Source organism: Syngnathus acus, chromosome 19, assembly GCF_901709675.1.
Source record: "Syngnathus acus chromosome 19, fSynAcu1.2, whole genome shotgun sequence".
NCBI classification, from domain to species: domain Eukaryota; kingdom Metazoa; phylum Chordata; class Actinopteri; order Syngnathiformes; family Syngnathidae; genus Syngnathus; species Syngnathus acus.
The window spans coordinates 559,447-586,253 of NC_051103.1; the positions used below are offsets into that span (position 1 = coordinate 559,447).

At 44.8% G+C, this 26,807-nt stretch overlaps 1 protein-coding gene across 2 annotated transcripts in view; it reads left to right on the forward strand.

The window, feature by feature from the left end:
• Positions 1-26,807, forward strand: part of ccdc58 (coiled-coil domain containing 58) — a 107,314-nt gene that overhangs the window by 66,970 nt on the left and 13,537 nt on the right. For both annotated transcript variants that reach the window (XM_037277508.1, XM_037277507.1), the window contains exons 3-4: positions 3,423-3,569; positions 3,658-3,717. In XM_037277508.1, coding sequence (XP_037133403.1) covers positions 3,423-3,569; positions 3,658-3,717 — 207 coding nt within the window. The remainder of the gene's footprint in view (positions 1-3,422; positions 3,570-3,657; positions 3,718-26,807) is intronic.

Below are 26,807 nucleotides of genomic sequence, written 5' to 3' on the forward strand. Positions count from 1 at the left end.
GGGTACGTGAGATTTTACAAAAATATATAAAACAGTTCGAGAACCACTGCTCCAAAAGAGCCACTTCATCCGGAGGGGGACTCTCCAACACCCCCTCCTTCCACAAGACTTAAGATCTTCTGTCCTGCCTATTTACTTGTATATTTTCCTGTGCACTTTTACTTTTACGCGTTTCACCACAACTTTACTTTAGGGCTTTTACTTACCGTTTTTTTCCGTGTATAATACGCAAAATGTAACTAATTTATTGTCCTAAAATCTGGGGTGCGCATTATACATGGGTACAATTTTTTTTAAATTTTTATTTTTATTTATTTATTTTTTTAATTTTTTTTTTTTTAAGAAAATCATGGTACTGGTACGAGTATTGATTTATGTATTGTTCTCTTCTTGTCATGTTGTGAAAGAATGTGGGTTGAATAAATACCGAAAGAACAATAGTGTGTTTGTACTGTGCTCTGGTCATTTCGTCAAAGAAGGGATAATAGTCCTCTTCTCTTCTTGACTGACAATGAATGTGATAGTTTAATACAATCAGCAAATAACAAAATGCGTATTACAGGTAATATTTTATTTCACAACACTTTGCCTTGTTCCTTTCGTCTCTGCTGTTCACTTCAAACACGCTCCATACGAACGCAATGCTCTCGTATCAGACGCTTGCTCGATCACCTGCTCGTTTGCTGTCACAATGTACCCTACACAAATCCGAAACATTTGTTGCGGCTCCGAGTCACGACGAGGGGCAAGTATTGGTTTCCAAGGGTGTTTTTATTCCTCTTCAACGTCTCTCCCATACAGAGCCGCCTTTTTCACATGTCCGCACGTCACTTTCCTCTCTTTTCATCTGATCGCGGTGGTGCCTTTACGGGCAGTCGGAGAAATCAACGGCAACAAAAAAAAATACATCCAGCCTAGTTAAGACCATGCCAAAGACTATAAAAATGGGACCCATTGCCTCCCTGCGTGTGTGACGATCATTGGGACTTAAAAAAAATTAAAATTAAAAAAATTTAAAAAAATTGGGTGCGTATTATACATGGGTACAGGCTTTTTTCCAGCATCAACATGCCATTGTTAGGGTGCGTATTATACATGGGGGCGCATTATACACGGAAAAAAACGGTACTTGTCCCCTGGTTCGTTGCACTTCCGGATCCCGTCAATCCACTGTTGTCAGACGAAGGCAGACCTAAGATGCTGGCCCAGCGAAGAATTTTCTTCCCAGGTCTTTCTTTTCCAGGTCCTCCTAATGGACGCTGGCTTGTCGACAATGCAGCACGTCGTCCTCCGTCCACCAGCAGTGGGTATGTGAGGGATCCGGGTCACGGCACCAAAATGTTAGAGTGGTGCTCACTCGAACTTACTTTGCAAGAACCACACGGGAGACAGTATGCCTTTTGAACACTTGCAAGTGGAGAGCTCGTTCGTCACTGTGCATACAGCGATGATCAAACGAAGTCGGACTCAGGCCTCTTGCAAGAGCATTTTTATTGAGAGAAACAGGGTGGGGGTGAGAGTGGACAGGATGGGGTTGAAGCCCCTGGCCTCTGGTCAAAGCATAGCAGCGGTGTTCTACGACGTTGTGTAAACAGAACAACTTTGATTGCTTCCTCTGCAGCTGGTCAATCAGTTCAAAAGATCTTAGTACCGTTTTTTTCCATGTATAATGCGCCCCCATGTATAATACGCACCCTAAAAATGGCATGTCGATGCTGGAAAAAAGCCTGTATAATACGCACCCAAATTTTGACTTTTTTTTTTTTTTAAAGTACCAATGATCGTCACACACACGTCTGGGTGTGGTGAAATTTGTCCTCTGCATTTGACCCATCCCCGTGTGATTTTGATCCATCCCCTGGGGGAGAGGGGAGCAGTGAGCAGCAGCGGCGCCGCGCTCGGGAATCATTTGGTGATCTAACCCCCCAATTCCAACCCTTAATGCTGAGCGCCAAGCAGGGAGGCAATGGGTCCCATTTTTATAGTCTTTGGTATGACCCGGCCGGGTTACTTAAGTCCGTAAACGTAAAATTATTTCAGAAAAAAGATCATCTTTGGGAACAACCGGATGTTATTCTGCCGGTCAGTATCACTGCGCATGCAGTAGCAAACTCGATAGCGAAGAAATATGTGAGATTCTCAACGGGATCACCAATATTTGAGTGATGTTCCAGTTATTTAACACAATTATTTATTATTATAATAATAATATATATAATATACATAATAATTATTTATTTATTATTCACAATTGTCATGGTGATCTTTCTGGTGATTTCTTAACTAGGCTGGATGTATTTGTTTTGTTGCCGTTGATTTCTCCGACTGCCCATAAAGGCACCACCGCGATCGGTTAGGACAGGTTAAAATGAAAAGAGAGGAAAGTGACGTGCGGACATGTGAAAAAGGCGGCTCTGTATGCGAGAGAAGTTGAAGAGGAATAAAAACACCCTTGGAAACCAAAACTTGCCCCTCGTCGTGACTCAGAGCCGCAACAAATGTTTCGGATTTGTGTAAGGTACATTGTGACAGCAAACGAGCAGGTGATCGAGCAAACGTCTAATACGAGAGCATTGTGTTCATATGGAGCGTGTTTGAAGTGAACAGCAGAGAAGAAAGGAACAAGGCAAAGTGTTGTGAAATAAAATATTACCTGTAATACGCATTTTGTTATTTGCTGATTGAAACTGCTAATTAAACTGTGAATTGAAACTAATAGGAAGAAAACTGAACTCTCGCTCTTTATACAGCTGACGTGTCTTGCGCATCCGTTCTGCGCATCTGTAATGGCGGCCTCCATATTATATATGGGGTCTGCAATGGAGATTAAAAAACAAACAATATTTGACAATAACACACCATCAAGGATTGCATCATCCCATCAAACGATGTGTCGTCAATCATGAATTTTACTGACTAAGTGTGTTGGGCAGGATGGCTGAATGAGATGCGCGATTGACGTGTCTTGCGCATCCGTTCTGCGCATACTGTCATGGCGGCCTCCGTATGATATCCGTGTGATATATAAAACAAACAATATTTGACAATAACACACCATCAAGGATTGCACCATCGCATCAAACGATGTGTCGTCAATTATGAATTTTACTGACTAAGTGTGTTGGGCAGGACGGCTGAATGCGCTGCGCGATTGACAACAAACAAGAAGAAAGGTGATTTCAAGTTTTATTTCGAGGGAGATTAATTTCAAAAATTGTTGTACCCATGTATAATACGCACCCAAGATTTTAGGACAATAAATTAGTTAAATTTCGCGCATTATACATGGAAAAAAAACGGTACTTTGTTCTACTACTTTTGTTAAGACAGGACACATTTGGTTAATTATTACAGGTTACATTCCAACATAAGCATAGGATCAAACTAATCTATCAACCCTAACAAATGTTCTTGAAACACAGATGATAGAGGCCCATCTCAGCCGGGACAAAGCCATCAAGGCATGCATCACGCACACATCCGAGGTTGTAGGGCAACTGCGGGAGGCAAGACTGAAGAACAATGCCGACATAGCTCTCATCAAACGGCTCAGGAAGGAGCAGACCAAAGTACTTGTTTTAATCTTCCACTCTATCTAATCTAGCACATATCCATGGTTTCTGATTAGGATATGCTAATTCATCTTTATTCTTCCAGCTAAAGCTCATGCAGTCCGAGCTGAATGTCGAGGAAGTCGTCAAAGATAGAAGTCTGAAGGTATGAAACTTAATCAAAGACTACCACATACTTGCCAACTTTCTCGAATTAGGCAGGAGACTCCCGATTTTCAACACTGTATCCCTCCTGCCCACCGATCTGTAATTTCTCCCGCTAATCAGTGAAGTAAACAGTTTACCTTGTGGGCAGTGTGACGCAACACGGCTCCTCCTTGCTGCGCACTGCACAGCCACCTGAAGTGTTTCCCTTCGTGGCCCTGCGACCTGCTCGCCACAATGGCTCCCTTCCCCTGCTCGTTGTCCAGCGGCGCAAGCAGGAGGGCTCCACCCAAACGGCTGATATTGGCCTCCATAAACGACAGTACTCTAAAATACTCTAAAAAATACATCGGAGTGTCGAAAAATACATAAACCGGAACAAGACTATATCGAAACAAACTTAATCATTTAAACATTTAAAACCAAACAACAGAAGGAAGAAAAGGACCAGGATATGGATGTGTTTAATGTTACATACAAGACATACAATGTTACAAGTTCCACTCTCTGTTTGTCATGTTTTCTACACATTACTAGCTATTACAATATTTTTCGCACCATAAGGCGCACTGGATTATAAGGCGCACCCTCATTGAATTTTTTATTTTAGAAATGATTTCATATATAGGGCACGCCGGATTAAAAGGCACATAAAATAGAAGCTATACTGCAGCAAACTGAGGTTGACTAGGGTTGCGGTATGCACCCACTAGCCAATAACCAAAGAGCCCTCTGTAAACAATCGCGTTTCACAAACTATCTCCTATCAAAGTGATCAGTACTGATTAAAGTTCGATCTAACACATTGGTACTGCTTACTTATGTTTCCCTTCCATATCGATCCGTAAATTTACTCGAAACATTAACAGAGCAGCCTATTTTGAAATGAAATAGCCTCGTGCGTATAGCAGCTATCATTATAGCATTAGCCACCCGCAAACTCCCATGAGCCTCAGCTTCCAGACTCCCATAAGCCTCAGCAAAGTGTCATGGCAGCCCCTGTAAACAATCACATTTCTCAAACCTTCGCCCATAAAAGTGATCGGAACTGACTAAAGACTGATTTAACACATTGGTGCTGCTTATTTATGATTCCGTTGGATATTGATCCGTAAACGTACTCGAAAACATTAACGGAACAGCCTATTTGAAATGAAATAGCCTCGCGGGTACAACAGCTATTCAGTGATGTAATTTGCTAGTCGTACTAAAACGTACTGAAAGATTTTGGCAGAGCGCTGTGTACAACCAGTATGGATCAACAAATTCATCAATTGATCCATATATAAAGCGCTCTGCATTATAAGGCGCACTGTGTTTTTTAAAAATGGGACCCATTGCCTCCCTGCTTGGCACTCAGCATTAAGGGTTGGAATTGGGGGGTTAGATCACCAAATGATTCCCGAGCGCGGCACCGCTGCTGCTCACTGCTCCCCTTTCCCCGAGGGGATGAATCAAAATCACACGGGGATGGGTTAAATACAGAGGACAAATTTCACCACACCCAGATGTGTGTATGACGATCATTAGGACTTTAACTTGAACAAGTTATGTTCCATTATTAGCTATGCTGCAAGAGGCCTCTTTCTCCTCTCAGCAGAATAAAGCATTTGCTGTCAAATGCTACAATTGACACCTAACAATTTTTTTGTCATCTTGGTGTGTTCAAACCAAGTGTGAATGTTTTAAAGAAATTCTCTACAGCCTGTTACAGAGTGGTCCACAGACTGATACCGGGCCTCGGACCAGTGGTTGCAAAGTGCTGTTGTAGGGGCCGAAATCCTGATGAAAAAAAACCCACCTATTTTTTCACACCCCAAAGTTAGTCTGTATCATATAAGACAAGAAAACGGTTGACGAATAACACTCCGCCCCACCTTCCATGCGGCTGAAGAAATTGTTAGAGTGGTCCTCACTCTAACATATTTGCAAGAACCACACGGGAGACAGTATGCCCTTTAAGCACTTGCAAGTGGAGAGATCATTCGTCACTGTGCAAACAGCGATGTTCGAACAAAGTCTGACTTTGGATTTTTGCAAGAGCATATTTATTGAGAACAAGCAGGGTGGGAGTGACATTGGACATGTTTGGTGGTCACCTCAGCAACTGGTTAATCAGTGCGGAGGGTCCCAGTTCATTGTTTTACAAGGTCGTGAAAACAGAAACTAGTGGAGCATTTTAGATGACTAACTAAGCAAGAATGTTTCCACACCATTTGGAAAGTTTCAACAACTGAATGGTTAAACTTTTCAAAGTCAAGTAAAGGTAAAGGGTTTAAACAAAGTTAATAATTCTAGTCTACATTCCAACATAATCATACGTTCAAGATAATTTGTCAACCCTAACAGAAATCGTGGACCGATACGCCAATGAAAAAAAAATCTCCCCATTTTTCACGCCGATTAAAAAAGAAATCTGCCTTTTTTTTCACAACCCAAAGTTGGCAAGTATGCACTCCCATAATATAATATGCGAACAAGCAATTACAATGCATGGTGCAATATATCATTGAGTGATACAAAAATATGGCTGATGTAACCTTGTACAGTGCCTTGCGAAAGTATTCGGCCCCCTTGAACCTTTCAACATTTTGCCACATTTCAGGCTTCAAACATAAAGATATAAAATTTTTATTTTTTGTCAAGAATCAACAAGTGGGACACAATCGTGAAGTGGAACGAAATTTATTGGATAATTTAAACTTTTTTAACAAATAAAAAACTGAAAAGTGGGGCGTTCAATATTATTCGGCCCCTTTACTTTCAGTGCAGCAAACTCACTCCAGAAGTTCAGTGAGGATCTTTGAATGATCCAATGTTGCCCTAAATGACTGATGATGATAAATAGAAGGCTCCTGTGTGTAATCAAGTCTCCGTATAAATGCACCTGCTCTTTGATAGTCTCAGGGTTCTGTTTGAAGCGCAGAGAGAACCATGAAGACAAAGGAACACACCAGGCAGGTCCGAGATACTGTTGTGGAGAAGTTTAAAGCCGGATTTGGATACAAAAAGATTTCCCAAGCTTTAAACATCTCAAGGAGCACTGTGCAAGCAATTATATTGAAATGGAAGGAGTATCAGACCACTGCAAATCTACCAAGACCCGGCAATCCCTCCAAACTTTCATCTCAAACAAGGAGAAGACTGATCAGAGATGCAGCCAAGAGGCCCATGATCACTCTGGATGAACTGCAGATAACTACAGCTGAGGTGGGAGAGTCTGTCCATAGGACAACAATCAGTCGTGCACTGCACAAATCTGGCCTTTATGGAAGAGTGGCAAGAAGAAAGCCATTTCTCAAAGATATCCATAAAAAGTCTCGTTTAAAGTTTGCCACAAGCCACCTGGGAGACACACCAAACATGTGGAAGAAGGTGCTCTGGTCAGATGAAACCAAAATCGAACCTTTTGGCCACAATGCAAAATGATATGTTTGGCGTAAAAGCAACACAGCTCATCACCCTGAACACACCATCCCCACTGTCAAACATGGTGGTGGCAGCATCATGGTTTGGAACTGCTTTTCTTCAGCAGGGACAGGGAAGATGGCTAAAATTGATGGGAAGATGGATGGAGCCAAATACAGGACCATTCTGGAAGAAAACCTGTTGGAGTCTGCAAAAGACCTGAGACTGGGACGGAGATTTATCTTCCAACAGGACAATGATCCAAAACATAAAGCCAAATCTACAATGGAATGGTTCACAAATAGACGTATCCAGGTGTTAGAATGGCCAAGTCAAAGTCCAGACTTGAATCCAATTGAGAATCTGTGGAAAGAGCTGAAGACTGCTGTTCACAAACGCTCTCCATTCAACCTCACTGAGCTCGAGCTGTTTTGCAAGGAAGAATGGGCAAGAATTCCAGTCTCTCGATGTGCAAAACTGATAGAGACATACCCCAAGCGACTTGCAGCTGTAATTGCAGCAAAAGGTGGCGCTACAAAGTATTAGCGCAAGGGGGCCGAATAATATTGCACGCCCCACTTTTCAGTTTAAATTATCCAATAAAATTTGTTCCACTTCACGATTGTGTCCCACTTGTTGTTGATTCTTGATAAAAAATTAAACTTTTATGTCTTTATGTTTGAAGCCTGAAATGTCGCGAATTGTTGAAAGGTTCAAGGGGGCCGAATACTTTCGCAAGGCACTGTATCTAAATTACAGCAGGGTCTCCCCCCAGAAAATCTGCTAAACCTGGTGGTTGGGAAAGCTGATGTGAAAACACTCTAAATATAAAGATGTATTGCATTGCAGTGGTCCCCAACCACCGGCTCACGCCCCGGTAACGGGCCGCGGGCCATAAAGTACTGGGCCACACAGTCAGTTTCCCTTGACAGGTCTCGTCACGTGATAGCTCACCAGCCATTACCGCAAAAGCTTGCAAAAATGAGTGATTAAACATCTTTGGAGCTTCTTTGGAAATAGGAAAAGGCCCAATCTGGAGAAAATAAAATCTGCATTTAAAAGACAATTTCATGATTCCTACTTAACACTCCTATCGCCCTCAAATATAATAACAAATTTAGTCCTTGGGGTCAATCTGACCCCAGGCATAATTACCTTCAGAAAATAATTTACTGAATTTTATTGCCCAAGTTTTTGTGAAAGGTACTTTGTTTATCTGTTGAATACATAAATAACCCCAAGAAAATCATTTAGCTGACCTCTCTAGCGCCACCATCAGGTCAAATCTTTAAATTATAATTAAATTACAGTCAAACCTCGGTTTTCGAACGTCCCAGTTCTCGAACAAATTGGAAATCGAACAAAAAATTCGAGATTTTTTGCTTCGGTTGTCGAACAAAATTTGGAGATCAAACCTCGCGTGATGAGCCAGGAGGACCCGAGAAAACCCGACCGCGCGGCCCGGATGCCGACTGACGCCGTTCATTATTATATTTTCGTTACTTTGAGGATTGTATTAACCCCTAAACATGCCTCCAAAGAAAGCAAGTGGGAGCAGTAAAGCCATCCTAAAACACAAAGACGCTCTTAAAGCAATGAGTGAGACAGTGAGTGCCCGGCGCGCTGCGGTTGCGCGATCGGACAAAATTAAGCTCCCTGCGCACTGATGTCCACTTAAATTTTGGAAAGTACATCAGGACTTTAAAAATATTTTCTAAATTTCAGCGACGGCTCTGTCACAATAATGCGACCAGCGCGGTGGGCGGCGCGCTACGGTTGGGCGTTCGGCGGTGCGCTGCAGTTGCGCGATCAGACAAAATTAAGCTCCCTGCGCACTGATGTCCACTTAAATTTTGGAAAGTACATCAGGACTTTAAAAATATTTTCTAAATTTCAGCGACGGCTCTGTCACGGGAGGACCAGAGAAAACCAGACCGCGCGGCCCGGATGCCGACTGACTCCGTTGTTATTGTATTTTCGTTACTTTGAGGATTGTATTAACCCCTAATCATGCCTCCAAAGAAACAAGTGGGAGCAGTAAAGCATCCTAAAACACAAAGAGGCTCTTAAAGCAATGAGTGAGACAGTGAGTGCCCGGCGCGCTGCGGTTGCGCGATTGGAAAAAATTAAGCTCCCTGCGCACTGATGTCCACTTAAATTTTGGAAAGTACATCAGGACTTTAAAATTATTTTCTAAATTTCAGCGATGGCTCTGTCACAATAATGCGACCAGCGCGGTGCAGTTGCGTGGTCGGCGATGCACTACGGTTGGGCGTTCGGCGGTGCGCTGCAGTTGCGCGATCGGACAAAAATGCGCACATGAAAAAATACTGAAAAAAAGCATTTTTTTTTTTTGTTTGGAACGGATTAAAATTGTTTCCATTATTTGTAATAGGAAAACATGATTCGGAATTCGACCAATTTGCTTCTCGAACAGCCTTCTGGAACGGCTTGTGGTCGAAAACCGAGGCTCCGCTGTATTTGCTTTCATTGCCAATGCTGAAGGATTGCCTGAATATTCGATTTGCAATGAGAAGTTGTCAAATATAACAAGAAGAGCAATTTGGAGCGACATTTTCAGCTAAAGCATGATAAATTTGCTGCCGATCACCCAGTTGGAACTGAGAGGAAAGGTGCAATTTGAGGAACGAAAAAACAGTTTCAAGAAGTGGATTGCATCTCCAAACTGCTGCAAGTTTTGTTGCAGCCCGGGAGATAATAAAGCGCGGAAAACCATTCACCGATGGCGAGTACATGAAGGATTCATTCGTTAAAATATCAGAGTGCTTATTTTCGGACTTTAAAACCAAAACCGAGATCATTCAGAAAATTAAAGACACGCCTCTCCCCACAAAAACAGTGAAGGAAATGGTAACTCTGTGAACTCTAATGGGCCGCAAGAAGAAATGATCAAATTGATACCACTATTTTTCTTTAAATTATTTTAATAGTAGGCATACAACTTATGTATTGACAGTCTATATTGCATTATAAAAGGCTTTTAGATTTTTGCGGCTCCAGACAGGTATGTTTTTTGTTTTTTTGGGACAATATGGCTCTTTGAACATTTTGGGTTGCCGAACCCTGATCTAGCAATTCACGGAACTGGTGGTGGTTTAATGCTATTGCGGTTATTTTGTTCACAATAGGGATGACAAGGTTCATTACCTCCATAAACTCCGGTGGGACTGTTTACGCACGCAGCGCCTCTTGGTGCAATATGCAATGGAATGCAAGCAAATTCCGATCCAATGCTTTCTGTCGTAAAGTCACAAACTTTTGCGACCCTCTCATTTTCGGTGCGCCGTCTGTAGCAACTGAAATCAGGTGGCCAGTGTGTATCTCTGTCATTTAAACACTGCAGCACAGCCTCGCAGATCTCCTCCCCCCGTGTTTGGCCTTTTAGTGGTATCAATTTCTTCTTGCGGCCCATTAGAGTTCACGTACCTGCATAGCAGAGCTGCCTGTTCGATATCGGTCACGTCACACGACTCATCCATCACAGGCAATTGAGAAAGCTGGAGCTGAATTGATGTCCTTGATCTGCTGATCGGTGATATTATTTGTGCGGAGAGGCATGTCTTTAATTTTCTGAATGATATCGGTTTTGTTTTTGAAGTCCGAAAATAGGCACTCTGATATTTTAATGAATGAATCCAACATGAACTCGCCATCGGTGAATGGTTTTCCGCGCTTTATTATCTCCCGGGCTCCAACAAAACTTGCAGCAGTAGTACAGTTTGGAGATGCAATCCACTTCTTGAAACTGTTTTTTTGGTCCTCAAATTTCTCCACCAGCACTGCAATTGCACCTTTCCTCTCAGTTGCAACTGAGAACAGCTCTGGTTTATTCTCTCTCTCCGCAAAAACAGTGAAGGAAATGGTAACTCTGTGAACTCTAATGGGCCGCAAGAAGAAATGATCAAATTGAGACTACTATTTTTCTTTAAATTATTTTAATAGTAGGCATACAACTTATGTATTGACAGTCTATGTTGGATTATAAAAGGCTTTTAGATTTTTGCGGCTCCAGACAGGTATGTTTTTTGTTTTTTTGGGGACAATATGGCTCTTTGAACATTTTGGGTTGCCGAACCCTGATCTAGCAATTCACGGAACTGGCGGTAGTTTGCATGTGGTTCTGGAGCCGCGGGTTGCTGACCCCTGTGCTAGATGAAGTTGACAGCAAATATGCCGATCTCCTGCTGCACAACAAAGTCTGCTGGCTATCCAGGGGAGACGTTTTGCGTCGCTTTGTTGCTTTGTATTTGTAGCCTACTTACCGTATTTTTCATTTATTGATCCCCGGAGGTGGGGAAATTATCCATACCACAGAGCAGGTATACAAAAGTCAAAGTCAAAGTCTGCTTTATTGTCAATCTCTTCACATGCCAAGACACACAAAGAAATCGAAATTACGTTACCACTATCCCACGGTGACAAGACATAGTACACGACATACATACAAGCAAACAACACAAAATAAAAACAAGAAGGCACAAACAATGAATAATAAGGGTGATGAATAAATAATAAATAAACAAATAACACAATAAATAAGAGGAGCAAAACGGAGCAAGTGTGCATACAGCAGACAGTCAGAATATAGCGCAAAAGTACAGGACGCTACGCAGAAGGGGGGAGAGAGTTCAGGTTCCTAACAGCCTGGAGTATGAAGCTGTTGGTGAGTCTGGTGGTGCGGGAGCGCAGGCTCCTGTACCTCTTCCCAGAGGGCAGAAGATCGAACAAAGAGTGAGCGGGGTGACTCACATCACTCACAATCGTGGTCGCCTTGCGGGTGAGATGGGAGGCGTAAATGTCCTTCAAGGATGGGAGTGAAGCACCAATAATCTTACCAGCCGTGATCACTATGCGCTGGAGGGCCTTCATGTTGTAGTCAGTGCAGCTACCACCCCAAACAGCAATACAACTGGAGAGGACGCTCTCAATGGTGCCACGGTAAAATGTAGTCATGACGGCCGGAGGAGCACACGCTCGCCTGAGTTTCCGCAGGAAGTACAGGCGGCGCTGGGCCTTCTTCGCCAGTGATGCGGTGTTGGTGGACCAGGAGAGATCCTCACTGATGTGCACCCCCAGGAACCTGGTGCTGCTCACTCTCTCCACCACAGCACCGTCGATGGACAGCGGCAGGTGTTGGGTGTGACCCTTCCGGAAGTCAACAACAATCCCCTTGGTCTTGTTGACGTCCAGCAGGAGGTTGTTGTCCTTGCACCACGTGGTCAGAAAGTCAACCTCCAACCTGTATTGAGTCTCGTCACCCTTCGTGATGAGACCCACCAGAGTCGTGTCGTCAGCAAATTTCACCATGCGGTTGGTGCTGTAGGTTGCAGCGCAGTTATGCGTCAGCAGGGTGAAGAGCAGCGGACTGAGCACGCAGCCTTGCCGTGCTCAGCGTGATGCTGGCGGAGATCTTGTCGCCAACACGTACCACCTGAGGTCTCTGACTGAGGAAGTCTAGTAGCCAGTTGCAGAGGTAGGTACTGAGGCCCAGCTTGGCGAGTTTGCAGATGAGTCGTTGTGGCGCAATGGTGTTGAAGGCAGAACTGAAGTCCACAAACAGCAATCTCACATACGAGTCCCTACTCTCCAGGTGGGCGAGGGCCGAGTGGAGGGCAGAGCAGATGGCATCCTCAGAGGACCGTTTGGCTCGGTACGCAAACTGGAAGGGGTCTATGGAGGGGGGTAGAATGGATCTGATGTGCTCCATGACAAGCCGCTCAAAGCACTTCATGATGATGGGCGTCAGTGCCACGGGGCGGTAGTCATTGAAGCAGGACGGGGCAGGTTTCTTTGGCACAGGTACGATGGTGGCAGCCTTGAAACACGAAGGGACGACGGCGTGAAGACACCCGTCAGCTCCCCAGCGCAGTCCTTCAGCGCTCGACCCGGGATGTTGTCAGGGCCCGCCGCCTTACGAGTGTTGATAGCGGCAAGCGCCCTCCTCACGCTATCAGCAGAGAGGCACAGGGGTTGCTCTTGTGGAGGAGGAGGGGCCTTCAGCGGGCAAGTGCTGTTCTGAGCGTCGAAGTCACACAGATGGCATGAGGGCAACTCAATAGACTCTCATAAGGCTGCCACACAACGGCACCACAAAGAAAGCCATAAACTGCGAAAGATAAAAGCCATCAAAGCAAAGCAAACAAAGCAAAAAGACAAAGGAAAAAAAGTAACAGCGGCCAACCAGCAGCCCTCAATATCAGAGAACACCCCAAAACACAGAAAATAGCCTCCACAGGGTCCATAGACAGGTGTAAGGGCAGTCCAGTTCAACGGTGCCCAATGGACCGTGGTCGTGAATCGGTGAAAACATCACAAAGCAGGCAAACGTGTGAGCAGCGTCCTGGGCACCCAGTCGGGCACATGCAGATGGTCACCACGGGGCTAGCACGGCAAAGGTCGTTGGTTCCGACGAGCACGAGGGAGCGGACTCCCCACAGGGGTCGCGGCTGCGAGGCCAAGGCGAGGGACCTGGTCAGCACCGGCCGGATAAGCAGGAAGCCGTCGTAGAGTTACGCCAGTCTCGACCGATGTCCGCAGCTGTCCCGGTCCCATGGGAAAAAAAATATCCTATCCTAAGCGATGCCGAGGTGCGGTAGAAGGCACCAGCATCGCCGAATGGACAAAAATACAGAAAGAAAAAGGAGAAAAGAAGGAAATAAAGAGAAAAAGAGAGAACACTGCTGGGAGGCTGCCACTCACGTCGGTGCCATACCAAAAAAAAAAAAAGTGAAACAAAATTACACAAGTTATGTTATGCCCATGCAGTCCTTCACCCATATTGTGCTGTATTTAGTATTTCAGGTGCTTCGCCGTTTGTCCATAAAATTTATGAACAGATTCGTGGACTTGTTGAGCAAACTCCCATGCACCCTTGAGGAAACTGCCGAGGGTATAGAGCTGATTCACTGTTCCATGGGGAGAACGAAAACCACACTGGTCCTCCTGAATGTGAGATTCGACCTCCCGGCGGACCCTCCTCTCCAGCACCTCTGAATAGACCATGGGTCACCAACCTTTCTTAAACCGAGAGCTACTTCCTGGGTACTGATTAAGGCAAAGGGCTACCAGTTTGACACACACTTCTGAAATAGCCAATTTGCTCAATTTGGCTTTCACTATGTGTTATTATTGTCATTTCCAGTTCACATGTAAGTGTGATTTTAACAAGAATAGCAAAAATACAGTCAAACCTTGGTTTTTGACCACAATCCGTTCCAGAAGGCGGTTCGAGAAGCGAATTGGTCGAATTCCGAATCTATTTTTCCCATTACAAATAATGGAAAAAATTTTAATCCGTTTCAAGACAAAAAACCCCGCCTTTTTTAAGCCTTTTTTCATTTGCGCATATTTGTCCGATCGCGCAACTGGAGCGCACCGCCAAACGTGCCACCGTAGCGCGTCGCCCACCGCGCAACTGCACCACGCTGGTCGCATTATTGTGACAGAGCCGTCGCTGAAATTTAGAAAATATTTTTTAAGTCCTGATGTACTTTCCAAAATTTAAGTGGACCTAAGTGCGCAGGGAACTTAATTTTGTCCGATCGCGCAACTGCAGCGCACCGCCGAACGCGCAACAGTAGCACGTCGCCGACAGCGCAACTGCACCGCGCTGGTCGCATTATTGTGACAGAACCGTCGCTAAAATTTAGAAAATATTTTTAAAGTCCTGATGTACTTTCCAAAATTTAAGTGGACCTCAGTGCGCAGGGAGCTTAATTTGGTCCGATCGCGCAACTGCAGCGCGCCGGGCACTCACTGTCTCACTCATTGCTTTAAGAGCGTCTTTGTGTTTAAGGATGGCTTTACTGCTCCCACTTGCTTTCTTTGGAGGCATGATTAGGGGTTAATACAATCCTCAAAGTAACGAAAATATAATAATGAACGGCGTCAGTCGGCATCCGGGCCGCGCGGTCGGGTTTTCTCGGGTCCTCCTGGCTCATCACGCGAGGTTTGATCTCCAAATCTTGTTCGACAACCGAAGCAAAAAATCTCTAATTTTTTGTTTGAATTCCGATTTGCCCCTCCGTGAGTCTCGTCACCTTATCGTGGTGGAGGGGTTTGCGTGCCCCTATGATCCTAGGAGCCATGTTGTCTGGGGCTTCATGCCCCTGGTAGGGTCACCCATGGCAAACGGGTCCTAGGTGAGGGGCCAGACAAAGCACGGCTCACATTAGCCCCTTATGATGATAAAAACAAATGGATCTCATTTTCCCTCGCCCGGACGCGGGTCACCGGGGCCCCCCTCTGGAGCCAGGCCTGGAGGCGGGGCTCGAAGGCGAGCGTCTGGTGGCCAGGCCTTCGCCCATGGGGCCCGGCCGGGCACAGCCCGAAAAGGAAACGTGGGTCCCCCTTCCCATGGGCTCACCACCTGTGGGAGGGGCCAAAGGGGTCGGGTGCAGTGTGAGCTGGGCGGCGGCCAAAGGCAGGGACCTTGGCGGTCTGATCCCCGGCTGCAGAAGCTGGCTCTTGGGACATGGAATGTCACCTCTCTGGCTGGAAAGGAGCCCGAGGTGGTGTGCGAGGCAGAAAAGTTCCGACTAGATATAGTCGGACTTGCCTCCACGCACAGTTTGGGTTCCGGTACAAGCCCTCTCGAGAGGGGCTGGACTCTCTTCCACTCTGGAGTTGCCCACGGTGAGAGGCGTCGCGCAGGTGTGGGTATACTTATTGCCCCCCGCCTGGGCGCCTGTACATTGGGGTTCACCCCGGTGAACGAGAGGGTAGCCTCCCTCCGGCTTCGGGTGGGAGGACGGGTCCTGACTGTTGTTTGTGTCTATGCACCAAACGGCAGCGCAGAGTACCCACCCTTCTTGGAGTCCCTGGGGAAGTGCTGGAGAGCGCTCCTTCTGGGGACTCCATCGTTCTACTGGGTGACTTCAATGCTCACGTGGGCAATGACAGTGAGACCTGGAAGGGCGTGATTGGGAGGAACGGCCCCCCCTATCTGAACCCGAGCGGTGTTCTATTATTGGACTTCTGTGCTCGACACGGATATTCTATAATAAACACCATGTTCAAGCATAAGGGTGTCCATGTGTGCACTTGGCACCAGGACACCCTAGGCCGCAGTTCGATGATCGACTTTGTAGTCGTGTCGTCGGATTTGCGGCCGCATGTTTTGGACACTCGGGCGAAGAGAGGGGCGGAGCTATCAACTGATCACCACCTGGTGGTGGGTTGGCTCCGATGGTGGGGGAAGATGCCGGTCCGACCTGGCAGACCCAAACGCTCTGTGAGGGTCTGCTGGGAACGTCTGGCAGAATCCCCTGTCAGGAAGAGCTTCAACTCCCACCTCCGGCAGAGCTTTTCCCACGTCCCGGGGGAGGCGGGGGACATTGAGTCCGAGTGGACCTTGTTCCGCGCCTCCATTGTTTAGGCGGCCGACCGGAGCTGTGGCCGTAAGGTCATTGGTGTCTGTCGTGGCGGCAATTCCCGAACCCGCTGGTGGACACCGGCGGTAAGGGATGCCGTCAAGCTGAAGAAGGAGTCCTATCGGGCCGTTTTGGCCTGCGGGACTCCGAAGGCAGCTGACAGGTACCGGATGGCCAAGCGGAACGCGGCTTCGACGGTTGCTGAGGCAAAAACCCGGGCGTGGGAGGAGTTTGGCGAGGCCATGGAGAATGACTTCCGGACGGCTTCGAGGAAATTCTGGTCCACCATCCGGCGTCTCAGGAGGGGGAAGCAGTGCAACGTCAACACTGTTTACAGTGGAGATGGCGTGCTGCTGACCTCGACTCGGGACGTCGTGTGTCGGTGGGGAGAATACTTCGAAGACCTCCTCAATTCCACCTACACGCCTTCCATTGTGGAAGCAGGGCCTGGGGACTCTGAGGCGGACTCTCCAATCTCTGGGGTCGAAGTCACGGAGGTAGTTAAAAAACTCCTCGGTGGCAAGGCCCCGGGGGTGGATGAGATCCGCCCGGATTTCTTAAGGGCTCTGGATGTTGTGGGGCGGTCATGGCTGACACGTCTCTACAACATTGCGTGGACATCGGGGACAGTGCCTCTGGATTGGCAGACTGGGGTGGTGGTTCCCCTCTTTAAGAAGGGGGACCGGAGGGTGTGTTCCAATTACAGGGGAATTACACTCCTCAGCCTCCCTGGTAAGGTCTATTCAGGGGTGCTGGAGAGGAGGGTCCGTCGGGAGGTCGAACCTCGGATTCAGGAGGAACAGTGTGGCTTTCGTCCTGGCCGTGGAACAGTGGACCAGCTCTTCACCCTCAGCAGGATCCTCGAGGGTGCATGGGAGTTCGCCCAACTAGTCCACATGTGTTTTGTGGACTTGGAGAAGGCGTTCGACCGTGTCCCTCGGGAGGTTCTGTGGGGGGTGCTTTGAGAGTACGGGGTACCGAGCCAACTGATAAGGGCGGTTCGGTCCCTGTATCACCGATCCCAGAGTTTGGTCCGCATTTCCGGCAGTAAGTCGGATTCGTTCCCAGTGAGGGTTGGACTCCGCCAAGGCTGCCCTTTGTCACCGATTCTGTTCATAATTTTTATGGACAGAATTTCTAGGCACAGCCGAGGTGTTGAGGGGGGCCGGTTTGGGGACCTCAGCATCGCGTCTCTGCTTTTTGCAGACGACGTGGTGCTGTTGGCTTCTTCAGGCCGTGATCTCCAGCTCTCACTGGAGCGGCTCGCAGCCGAGTGTGAAGCGGTCGGGATGAGGGTCAGCACCTCCAAATCCGAGTCCATGGGCCTCGATCGGAAAAGGGTGGAATGCCCTCTGCGGATCGGGGATGAGATCCTGCCCCAAGTGGAGGAGTTTAAGTATCTTGGGGTCTTGTTCACGAGTGAGGGGAGGATGGATCGGTGCAGCGTCGGCAGTAATGCGGACTCTGTACCGGTCCGTTGTGGTAAAGAGAGAGCTGAGCCAAAAGGCAAAGCGCTCAATTTACCGGTCGATTTACGCTCCTACCCTCACCTATGGTCACGAGCTATGGGTCGTGACCGAAAGAACGAGATCCCGGATACAAGCGGCCGAAATGAGTTTTCTCCGCAGGATGTCCGGGCTCTCCCTGAGAGATAGGGTGAGAAGTTCGGTCATCCGGGAGAGACTCGGAGTAGAGTCGCTACTCCTCCACGTTGAGAGGAGCCAGATGAGGTGGCTCGGGCATCTCATCAGGATGCCTCCTGGACGCCTCCCTGGAGAAGTGTTCCGGGCATGTCCCACCGGTAGGAGACCCCGGGGACGACCCAGGACGCGCTGGAGAGACTATGTCTCTCGGCTGGCCTGGGAACGCCTTGGGATCCCCTGGGAGGAGCTGGATGAAGTGGCTGGGGAGAGGGAAGTCTGGGAGTCCCTCCTGAAGCTGCTGCCCCCGCGACCCGACCTCGGATAAGCGGAAGAAGATGGATGGATGGATGGATGGATGGATGGATTCCGATTTGTTCGAGAACCTGGACGTTGGAAAACCGAGGTTTGACTGTAAAATAAATAGATGCAGCTCACTGACAAGTGCCGCTATTTGAGCTAATTTTAGAACAGTCCTGTGGGCAACTCATGCGGTCCTCCGTGTTGGTGACCCCTGGAATAGACCTTACCACAGAGGCTGAGGAGTGTGATTCTTCTGTAGTTGGAACACATCTCCATTCCTAAAAACTGGAACCATCACCCCAGTCTGCCAATCCAGAGGCACTGTCCATGCAATGTTGTAGAGGCGTGTCAGCCAAGACAGCCCCATAACATCCAGAGCCTTTAAGAACTCCGGGCATATCTCATCAGCTCGTCCTTGCGTTCGAGGAACTTTTTAACTACCTCGGCGACTTCGACCCCAGAGATTGAAGAGTCCACCTCAGAGTCTTGAGGCCTTGCTTCCACAAAGGAATTGAGGAGGTCTTCTAACTATTCTCCCAGCCAACTCAAGACATCCCAAGTCTAGATCAGCACCACACCGTCTCTACTGTACACAGTATTAATGATGCACTGCTTCCCTCTTCTGAAATACCGGATGGTGGACCAGAATATCCTCGAAGCCGTCCGGAGGTTATTCTCCATGGCCTCGCTGAACTCTTCCCATGGCTCAGCAACCGCCGAAGCCGCATTCCGCTTGGCTAACCGGTACCTGTCGGCTGCCTACAAAGTCCCACAAGCCAAAACAGCCTGATAGGACTCCTTCAACTTGACGGCTTCCCTTACTGTTGGTGTCCACTAGCGGGTTCAAGGGTTTCCGCCATGACAGGCACTGACCACCTTATGGCCACAGCTCCAGTCAGCCGCCACTCAGACTCAATGTCCCCCGCCTGTGGGAAAAGGTCTGCCAGAAGTGAGAGTTGAAGCGCTTTCTGACAGGGAATTCTGCCAGACGTTCCCAGCAGACCCAAATGTACTGTGAGGGCCGCCATGACAGGCACCGACCATGACAGGCACCGACCCCTTACGGCCACAGCTCTGGTCGGCCGCCTCAACAATGGAGGTCCCCTCGTCTCCCTTGGGATGTGGGAAAAGCTCCTCCGGAGGTGGGAGTTGAAGGTCTTTCTGACAGGGGACTCTGCAGATGTTCCCAGCAGACCCTCACAGTACGTTTGGGTCTGCCAGGTCGGACTGGCATCTTCCCCTACCATCGGAGCCAACGCACCACCAAGTGGTGATCAGTTGATAGCTCCACCCCTCTCTTCACCCGAGTCTCCAAAACACGTGCCTACAAATCTGATCACATGACAACTATTGAATTTCACGAGCATTTATTGAACTGAAACACGGAGCATACATAGCACCACAAAGTGGCAGTATTTCACATCCTGACCGGCATTAACCTGGATTGTTAAATTACTGTATTACAACACTCCCACTTAATTTTACAATAAACTAAAGTCTTACTTTCTTTAACTTAAATCACGTAGGAGATGTATTAAACTTAGTCTCTTCTCTTAGAGTATAAGTCTAAAGGCAAAGTAAGCTAACCTCCTGGACTAGCACGTCCCAAACATGGGTCCGAAGAAGGCATCAACGGCTCCCCTCTCTTCGGTGGAGGAGGTCGAAGATATTAAAAAGGCGTTGGACTTCCTCACTGAAGAAGTCTCGGCTGTCAGGCTGGAGCAGAAAGCTATCCTTAAGCTGGTTGAGGAGGTTAAAGCTCTCCGCATCCAGAATGCGGAAAATGAAAATAAAATCACCTTCCTGGAAAGCAGGGTTGCTGACCTGGAGCAATACACCAGGATTAACGATGTGATCATCTCCGGAGTCAACATCAAAGCCCGGTCATACGCCCGGGCATTGGCTGCTGGCGAGGGAGGTGAGCCCGGTGAACTGGATGTTAGCTCCACGGAGCAACAGGTGGCTACTTTCCTGCAGTCCAAGGGAATACAGCTGGACTGCGATAACATCGAAGCTTGCCACCCTCTGCCCAAGAGGAGCCCCGGAGACAAACCCGCTGTCATCATGCGGTTTGTCAACAAAAAACACAAGATTGCACTATTAAAACAAGGAAGAAAGCTGAGAGGAACCGACGTCTACATCAATGAGCACCTGACCAAGCGCAACGCTGATATTGCCAAAAAAGCACGCTACCTGAAGAAGCAGAAAAAAATTCAACATACCTGGACTACAAACTGTAAAATATTTATCAAGCTCAATGGAACACCGGAGGAAGCAAAAGTGCTGATGGTAAGAAGTATCGAGGAGCTGGATAGATACCAATGATCATCATGCAGGACTGTAAGGTAAACTCTACTCACAACCATGACACACACCGAAAGAAGTCAAGCATCTACACTTGAAGACAACAGTAACATAACTCAGAGGATTAGTGAACACGACAAACTGGAACTCCAATCATTTCAATACACTGACCACAGTTCACTGGATATGGAACATGATATAGACCCGGATAACAACTTCTTCAACTCAATCAACAATAACTGCAGTTACTATACTGATGAAGAATTTAATAGAATCAATAAAGATAGCAAACTGTCTATTATACATATTAACAGTAGGAGTCTGTATGCCAACTTTACAAACATTAAGGATTATCTTCATCAGTTTACTCGCCCATTCAACATTATTGCAATAACGGAAACATGGAACACAGTAAAAGGGGCGGACTTTGAGCTGGAGGGATATGACTTTATACACATAGATCGACAAAACAAGGGTGGAGGAGGAGTTGCGATCTATGTGGAAAAGACATTAAACGTCAGGGTGATACAGGATATGTCAATGGTAGTTAACAACATATTGGAATGCATAACAATTGAAATACTCAAAGAAAAAAAGAAAAATGTAATCATCAGCTGCATATATCGGACACCAGGTTCTAGCATTGAACTGTTCACAGAATGGATGGAGGAGGTGTTTTCAAAAATCAGTTGCAAAACAATTTTCATCTGTGGAGACTTCAACATTGATTTACTCAATCCAAACAAGCACAAACTGACCAAACACTTTGTTAACACAATATATAGCATGAACTTGTATCCAAAAATCACTGGACCAACCAGAATAACTTCTCACTGTGCCACTCTTATTGATAATATATTCACAAATGACATTTTAAACAACACAATAAGTGGGTTATTACCAGCTCAGTGGTCTAGTGGTAGAGTGTCCGCCCTGAGACTGGAAGGTTGTGGGTTCAAACCCCGGCCGGGTCATGCCAAAGACTATAAAAATGGGACCCATTGCCTCCCTGCTTGGCACTCAGCATTAAAGGGTTGGAATTGGGGGGTTAGATCACCAACTGATTCCCGAGCGCGGCGCCGCTGCTGCTCACTGCTCCCCTCTCCCCCAGGGGATGGATTAAAATCACACGGGGATGGGTTAAATGCAGAGGACAAATTTCACCACACCCAGGTGTGTGTGTGACGATCATTGGGACTTTAATCTTAATCTTTAATCTTAATTAGTCAGCGACATCAGTGACCATTTGCCAGTTTTTATGGTTTTTGATGACAACTATAAAAGTACTCAACCGGCCAAAAAACAGGAATACAGAAGAATTAAAACAGAAGAAACAATAAACGCATTTAAAAATGGTTTAATGTCACAAAACTGGGATAATATATACGAATTCTTAAAAATTTTCAAAAGGTTATATGACAAATACTGCCCTGTAAAAGTAAATAATAGGAAACTAAAGTATGTAGATCATCCCTAGATCACAAAGGGCTTACAAAATGCCTGTAAAAAGAAGAATACACTTTATAGAGAATTTATAAGACAGAGAACTAAAGAGTCAGAAAATAAATACAAACAATATAAGAATAAACTAACTAATATTAAAAGAGCTGCTAGAAAAGAATACTATAGTAAAATATTAAATGATAATAAAAATAACACCAAAGAAATATGGAATATAATGAATACTGTAATAAAAAATGGCTCTAAAAAAATTAATTATCCTAAATATTTTATTATCAATAACACTGAGAAGCATGATATGCAAGAAGTGGCTGATAACTTTAATAAATTCTTTGTAAGTGTGGGACCTGATCTGGCCAAACAAATCTCAGATTCAGTAACAACTGAGGAGCAGTGTAATAGTTTAATAGATAGGAATCTGAGCTCAATGTTCCTCAAAGCAGCGGATGAGAAAGAAATTATAAAGATAGTTTCCCAATGCACAAACAAGACATCCAAAGACTGTGATGACATTGATATGACTACTGTAAAACGAGTGATTGAGGGGATTTCTAAACCATTGACATACATCTGTAACCTATCATTTCAGACCGGTATATTTCCAGTGTAAAACGCGCACTTTTTAATAAAGTGCCACCGGCTTCCCATCAAAGGGTTCGACAAGCCGGGGTGAAGGGACTCGTCCGTATCTAACCACCCGAGTTAAATTAATTCTACCAGAACCAATCTAATTTCTATATGACGCCAATCCCTCTCAAGTCATCCGACGCGCGAGCCGAGTAACTCAATTCGAGGCGAGTCGTCGCGCCCGCTCTGTGTCCGGGCAACATATTTATAGGCTTCTGGCATTATCTCATCGTAATATGTAGGTGCACCACTGGTTGTCTTGGCAACCTTGCTTCAAGCAGCAACCACTGCGCCTGACCGCAGTGCGTCACCGGATGCAGATGTTTCCCGTTTTGCTCGTTCTTTCTTTCACTATTAGCCCTTAATGTCTCCTCTCAACTTAATACATTCAAGTATGGATGGAACACCAATGTTAAATACAGGTTGGACAAAACATTGCAACATGAATCACATATATCTTGTCTAATAAAGATCAATCTCAACACATAATAGTACTTAACACAATAATGGGTTCCTCCAACTTAAACACATATATTGATATTGCTCAAGCTGTTACATCTTAAAATTATGGCATAGCAAACTCATATTCCAAAATTGTGCGTTGCTATGTGTTTGAACAGGTCGTGTCCTCCCAATTGCTAACAATTTAATTTATTAGATTTGTTAATTTCCATCAGGTCACCCCTATGTCAAGCTTTAACACCATCTCCTGGTGAAATTTTGAACTACTACATGTTTTGGGATAGCCAATGTGCCTGGGCCAAATTCAATACCTAATTTTACACCATCTCGTACCACCATGCCACTTGACACCAGATAAAATCAAAATAGCAAAAATCATACCTTTGTATAAAACCGGGAACAAACACCACTTCACAAACTACAGACCTGTATCATTACTATCACAATTTTCTAAAATACTGGAAAAACTTTTCAATAACCGACTGGACAAATTTATAGATAAATATAAAGTACTCACTGAAAGTCAATATGGATTTAGATCCAACAGAGCAACATCACTGGCACTAATTGACTCAGTGGAGGAAATTACTAACGCAACAGACCTAAAACAATATACAGTTGGGATATTCATAGATCTAAGAAAGGCATTTGACACAATAAATCATGAAATATTATTCAATAAATTACATCGGTATGGCATCAGGGGGAAACCCTTAGAGTGGATCAAGGGTTATTTAACAAAAAGGAAGCAGTTTGTGAAGTTGGGTGACACTTGTTCAACGGGTTTGGACATTATTTGTGGCGTCCCTCAGGGGTCAGTGTTGGGCCCTAAACTTTTTATGTTATATATAAATGATATATGCAAGGTATTTTGAAGATGGTTTTGTTTGCAGATGACGCAAATATTTTTTGTTCTGGTAGTGATTTACACACCTTAACAAGACTAATAAATAATGAGTTAAGCAAATTAAAGGTATGGTTGGACAGCAATAAATTATCCTTAAACCTAAGCAAAACAAGAATAATACTTTTTGGTAATCACAGAACTAATTTGAAACTAGAGATAAAGCTGGATGGGGTTAGTATTGAAAGAGTGAATGAGATTAAAATTTTAGGGGTGACAATAGATAAGATCAGTTGGAAATCACAAGTTAGTATGTACAAACTAAAATCTCAAGATGCATCGCAGTATTAAATACAGCAAAACAGGCTCTGGATCATAAATCACTCCGCAGCCTTTATAATACACTAGTTCTTCCATATTTCATGTATTGTGTAGAAATCTGGGGTAATAATTACATAAGCACAATATATCCACTTATTATTTTACAAAAAAAAAGCAATACGGATCATTCATGGGGCAGGATACAGGGATCACACAAATTCATTATTCTTAGAGTCAAAACTCATCAAACTCAAAGATATAGTGGAATTCCGGACAGCACAAATACTTTACAAAGCAAAAAATAATCTGTTGCCAACTAATATTCAGAATCTTTTCACTGGAAGGGAAGGGGTTATAATTTAAGGGGGACATTTAATTACAGGATAAGGAAGGCACGCACAACAAAAAAAACATTCTGTATTTCAATATGTGGAGTTAAGTTATGGAATACTTTGGAGGAAACGCTCAGGGAATGTTCAAACATCTATCAGTTTAAAAAAAGATATAAAGAAGAAATTATTTTTACAAGGTACAGAAATGAGGGTGTATGAGTATCATGGGGTGCTTAGTAATTATTGATTTACGTTTCTTTGTTGGTTTTGTTTGTCTGTTTGTCATTGTTTTGTTCATGCTGTTGTTTGTTTTCATTTTGTTTAATTTTATCATTCAGGTATCTTTGTGTTGTATTTGAGGTATGTATGTATGTTAAATGTCTGTGTGTGAGATATACGTACGTATGTATTAATATTGTGTAGGTACATGTTTAGTGTCTAGCGAGCAGCAGGTGGGAGATAATTTAGTAATTTAGTATTTTGTTGGGATAACTGAGGCAAAATGATTTATGGCTGGGTATTTAGGGATTATTAAAAGGGGGTGGGATTAAATAAATTATACTTCTTCCCACTCCTTTTCAGGCATGTGAATGTGATTTATGGTTTCTTTGTGGTTATATCTTCATTGCTACTCTTTTAGTTTGTTTGTGTGTATGTATGTGTATATATGTATATTTTTTTTTATATGTATATATATGTATATGTATGTATGTATGTCTGTATGTGTATATACTAGGGGTGTAACGATTCATCGATACACATCGATTAATCGATATAATGCTCTACGATTTATTGGCATCGATGCTAAACGTAAACATCGATTTATATCGCCGTGTTTGACCTCGGACATTAGACACGACTTTATTTTGAAATCCAGTTCATTGTTGCTTGCTTCCTCTTTCCGGGAGCAGTACGCGGCGTGCTGTGTTGTGAGCAGAGCAGGCACGTGAAAGGGGAGCCGACAACTACGCGGCTCCTGGGCTGGTGCTATGGCTAGTGTCCAAGAAGACGAGGAAATTCGCTCCCCTTTGGGCTTCAAGTCATTCGTTTGGAAGCACTTTGGATTCCAAAGAAAAGATGGCTCAACGGACAATTAAAATTATTGTAAATAAATAGTTCAGTAATGCACTTTAAAGTTAATGGTATTACAAAAAAAGAAAGAATATTCATTTTTCTTTACTTATATGAGAAAAAATATAGGAATTCGATAAAGTTCAGTGTTAAAATAAGCACTTTGTATACTACAATACTCTTGTAATTTCCTAAATAAAGAGTTTGCAGTACCTTGTTGATTTTGCGTATGAATTGTTATAAATCAGGATATTGTTCTATATTTTTTATTTAAAAAAAATAAATAAATAAAAAAATATCGATCGTGGAGCACTATATCGTGATGTATCGTGAATGAATCACAGCAGGCTTTAAGATATCGGCAATAATCGTATCGTGGTCCTTCGTATCGATATGATATCGTATCGTGACAAAACCCGCGATTTACACCCCTAGTATATACGTGTATGTATATGCATGTATTTTGTCATGTCTTTTCATTGTGTACAGTAATAATTTTTTTTTCCACGTTTGAAATAAACGAAACGAAACGAAGTCCCCTTTTTAACAAACTTGAAAAGTAATACTAGAATACTAGCAAGCCATTTTAATTCCGCTTTTTTCTTTTTACCTCATTTACCAGTAGTCTTAATTTAGGCTCAAACAATACTAAACATTGGCCTATGACTTGTACTTATCAGAGTTACACAGCACAAAGTCCAATGTCTCCTAAGATACTCAAACTTCTGCTTTGCTAAAGGCTTGGTCAAGATATCTGCCTTCATATTATCTGTAAGACAGTATTGCAGTTGAATTTGTCCATTCTGCACACCTTCACGAATGTAGTGGTACCGAACGTCTATGTGCTTTGTTCTTGAATGGTCAACTGGATTCTTAGCTATGGCAATAGCTCCTTGATTGTCTTCCAGAATCACTGTTGATGTAAC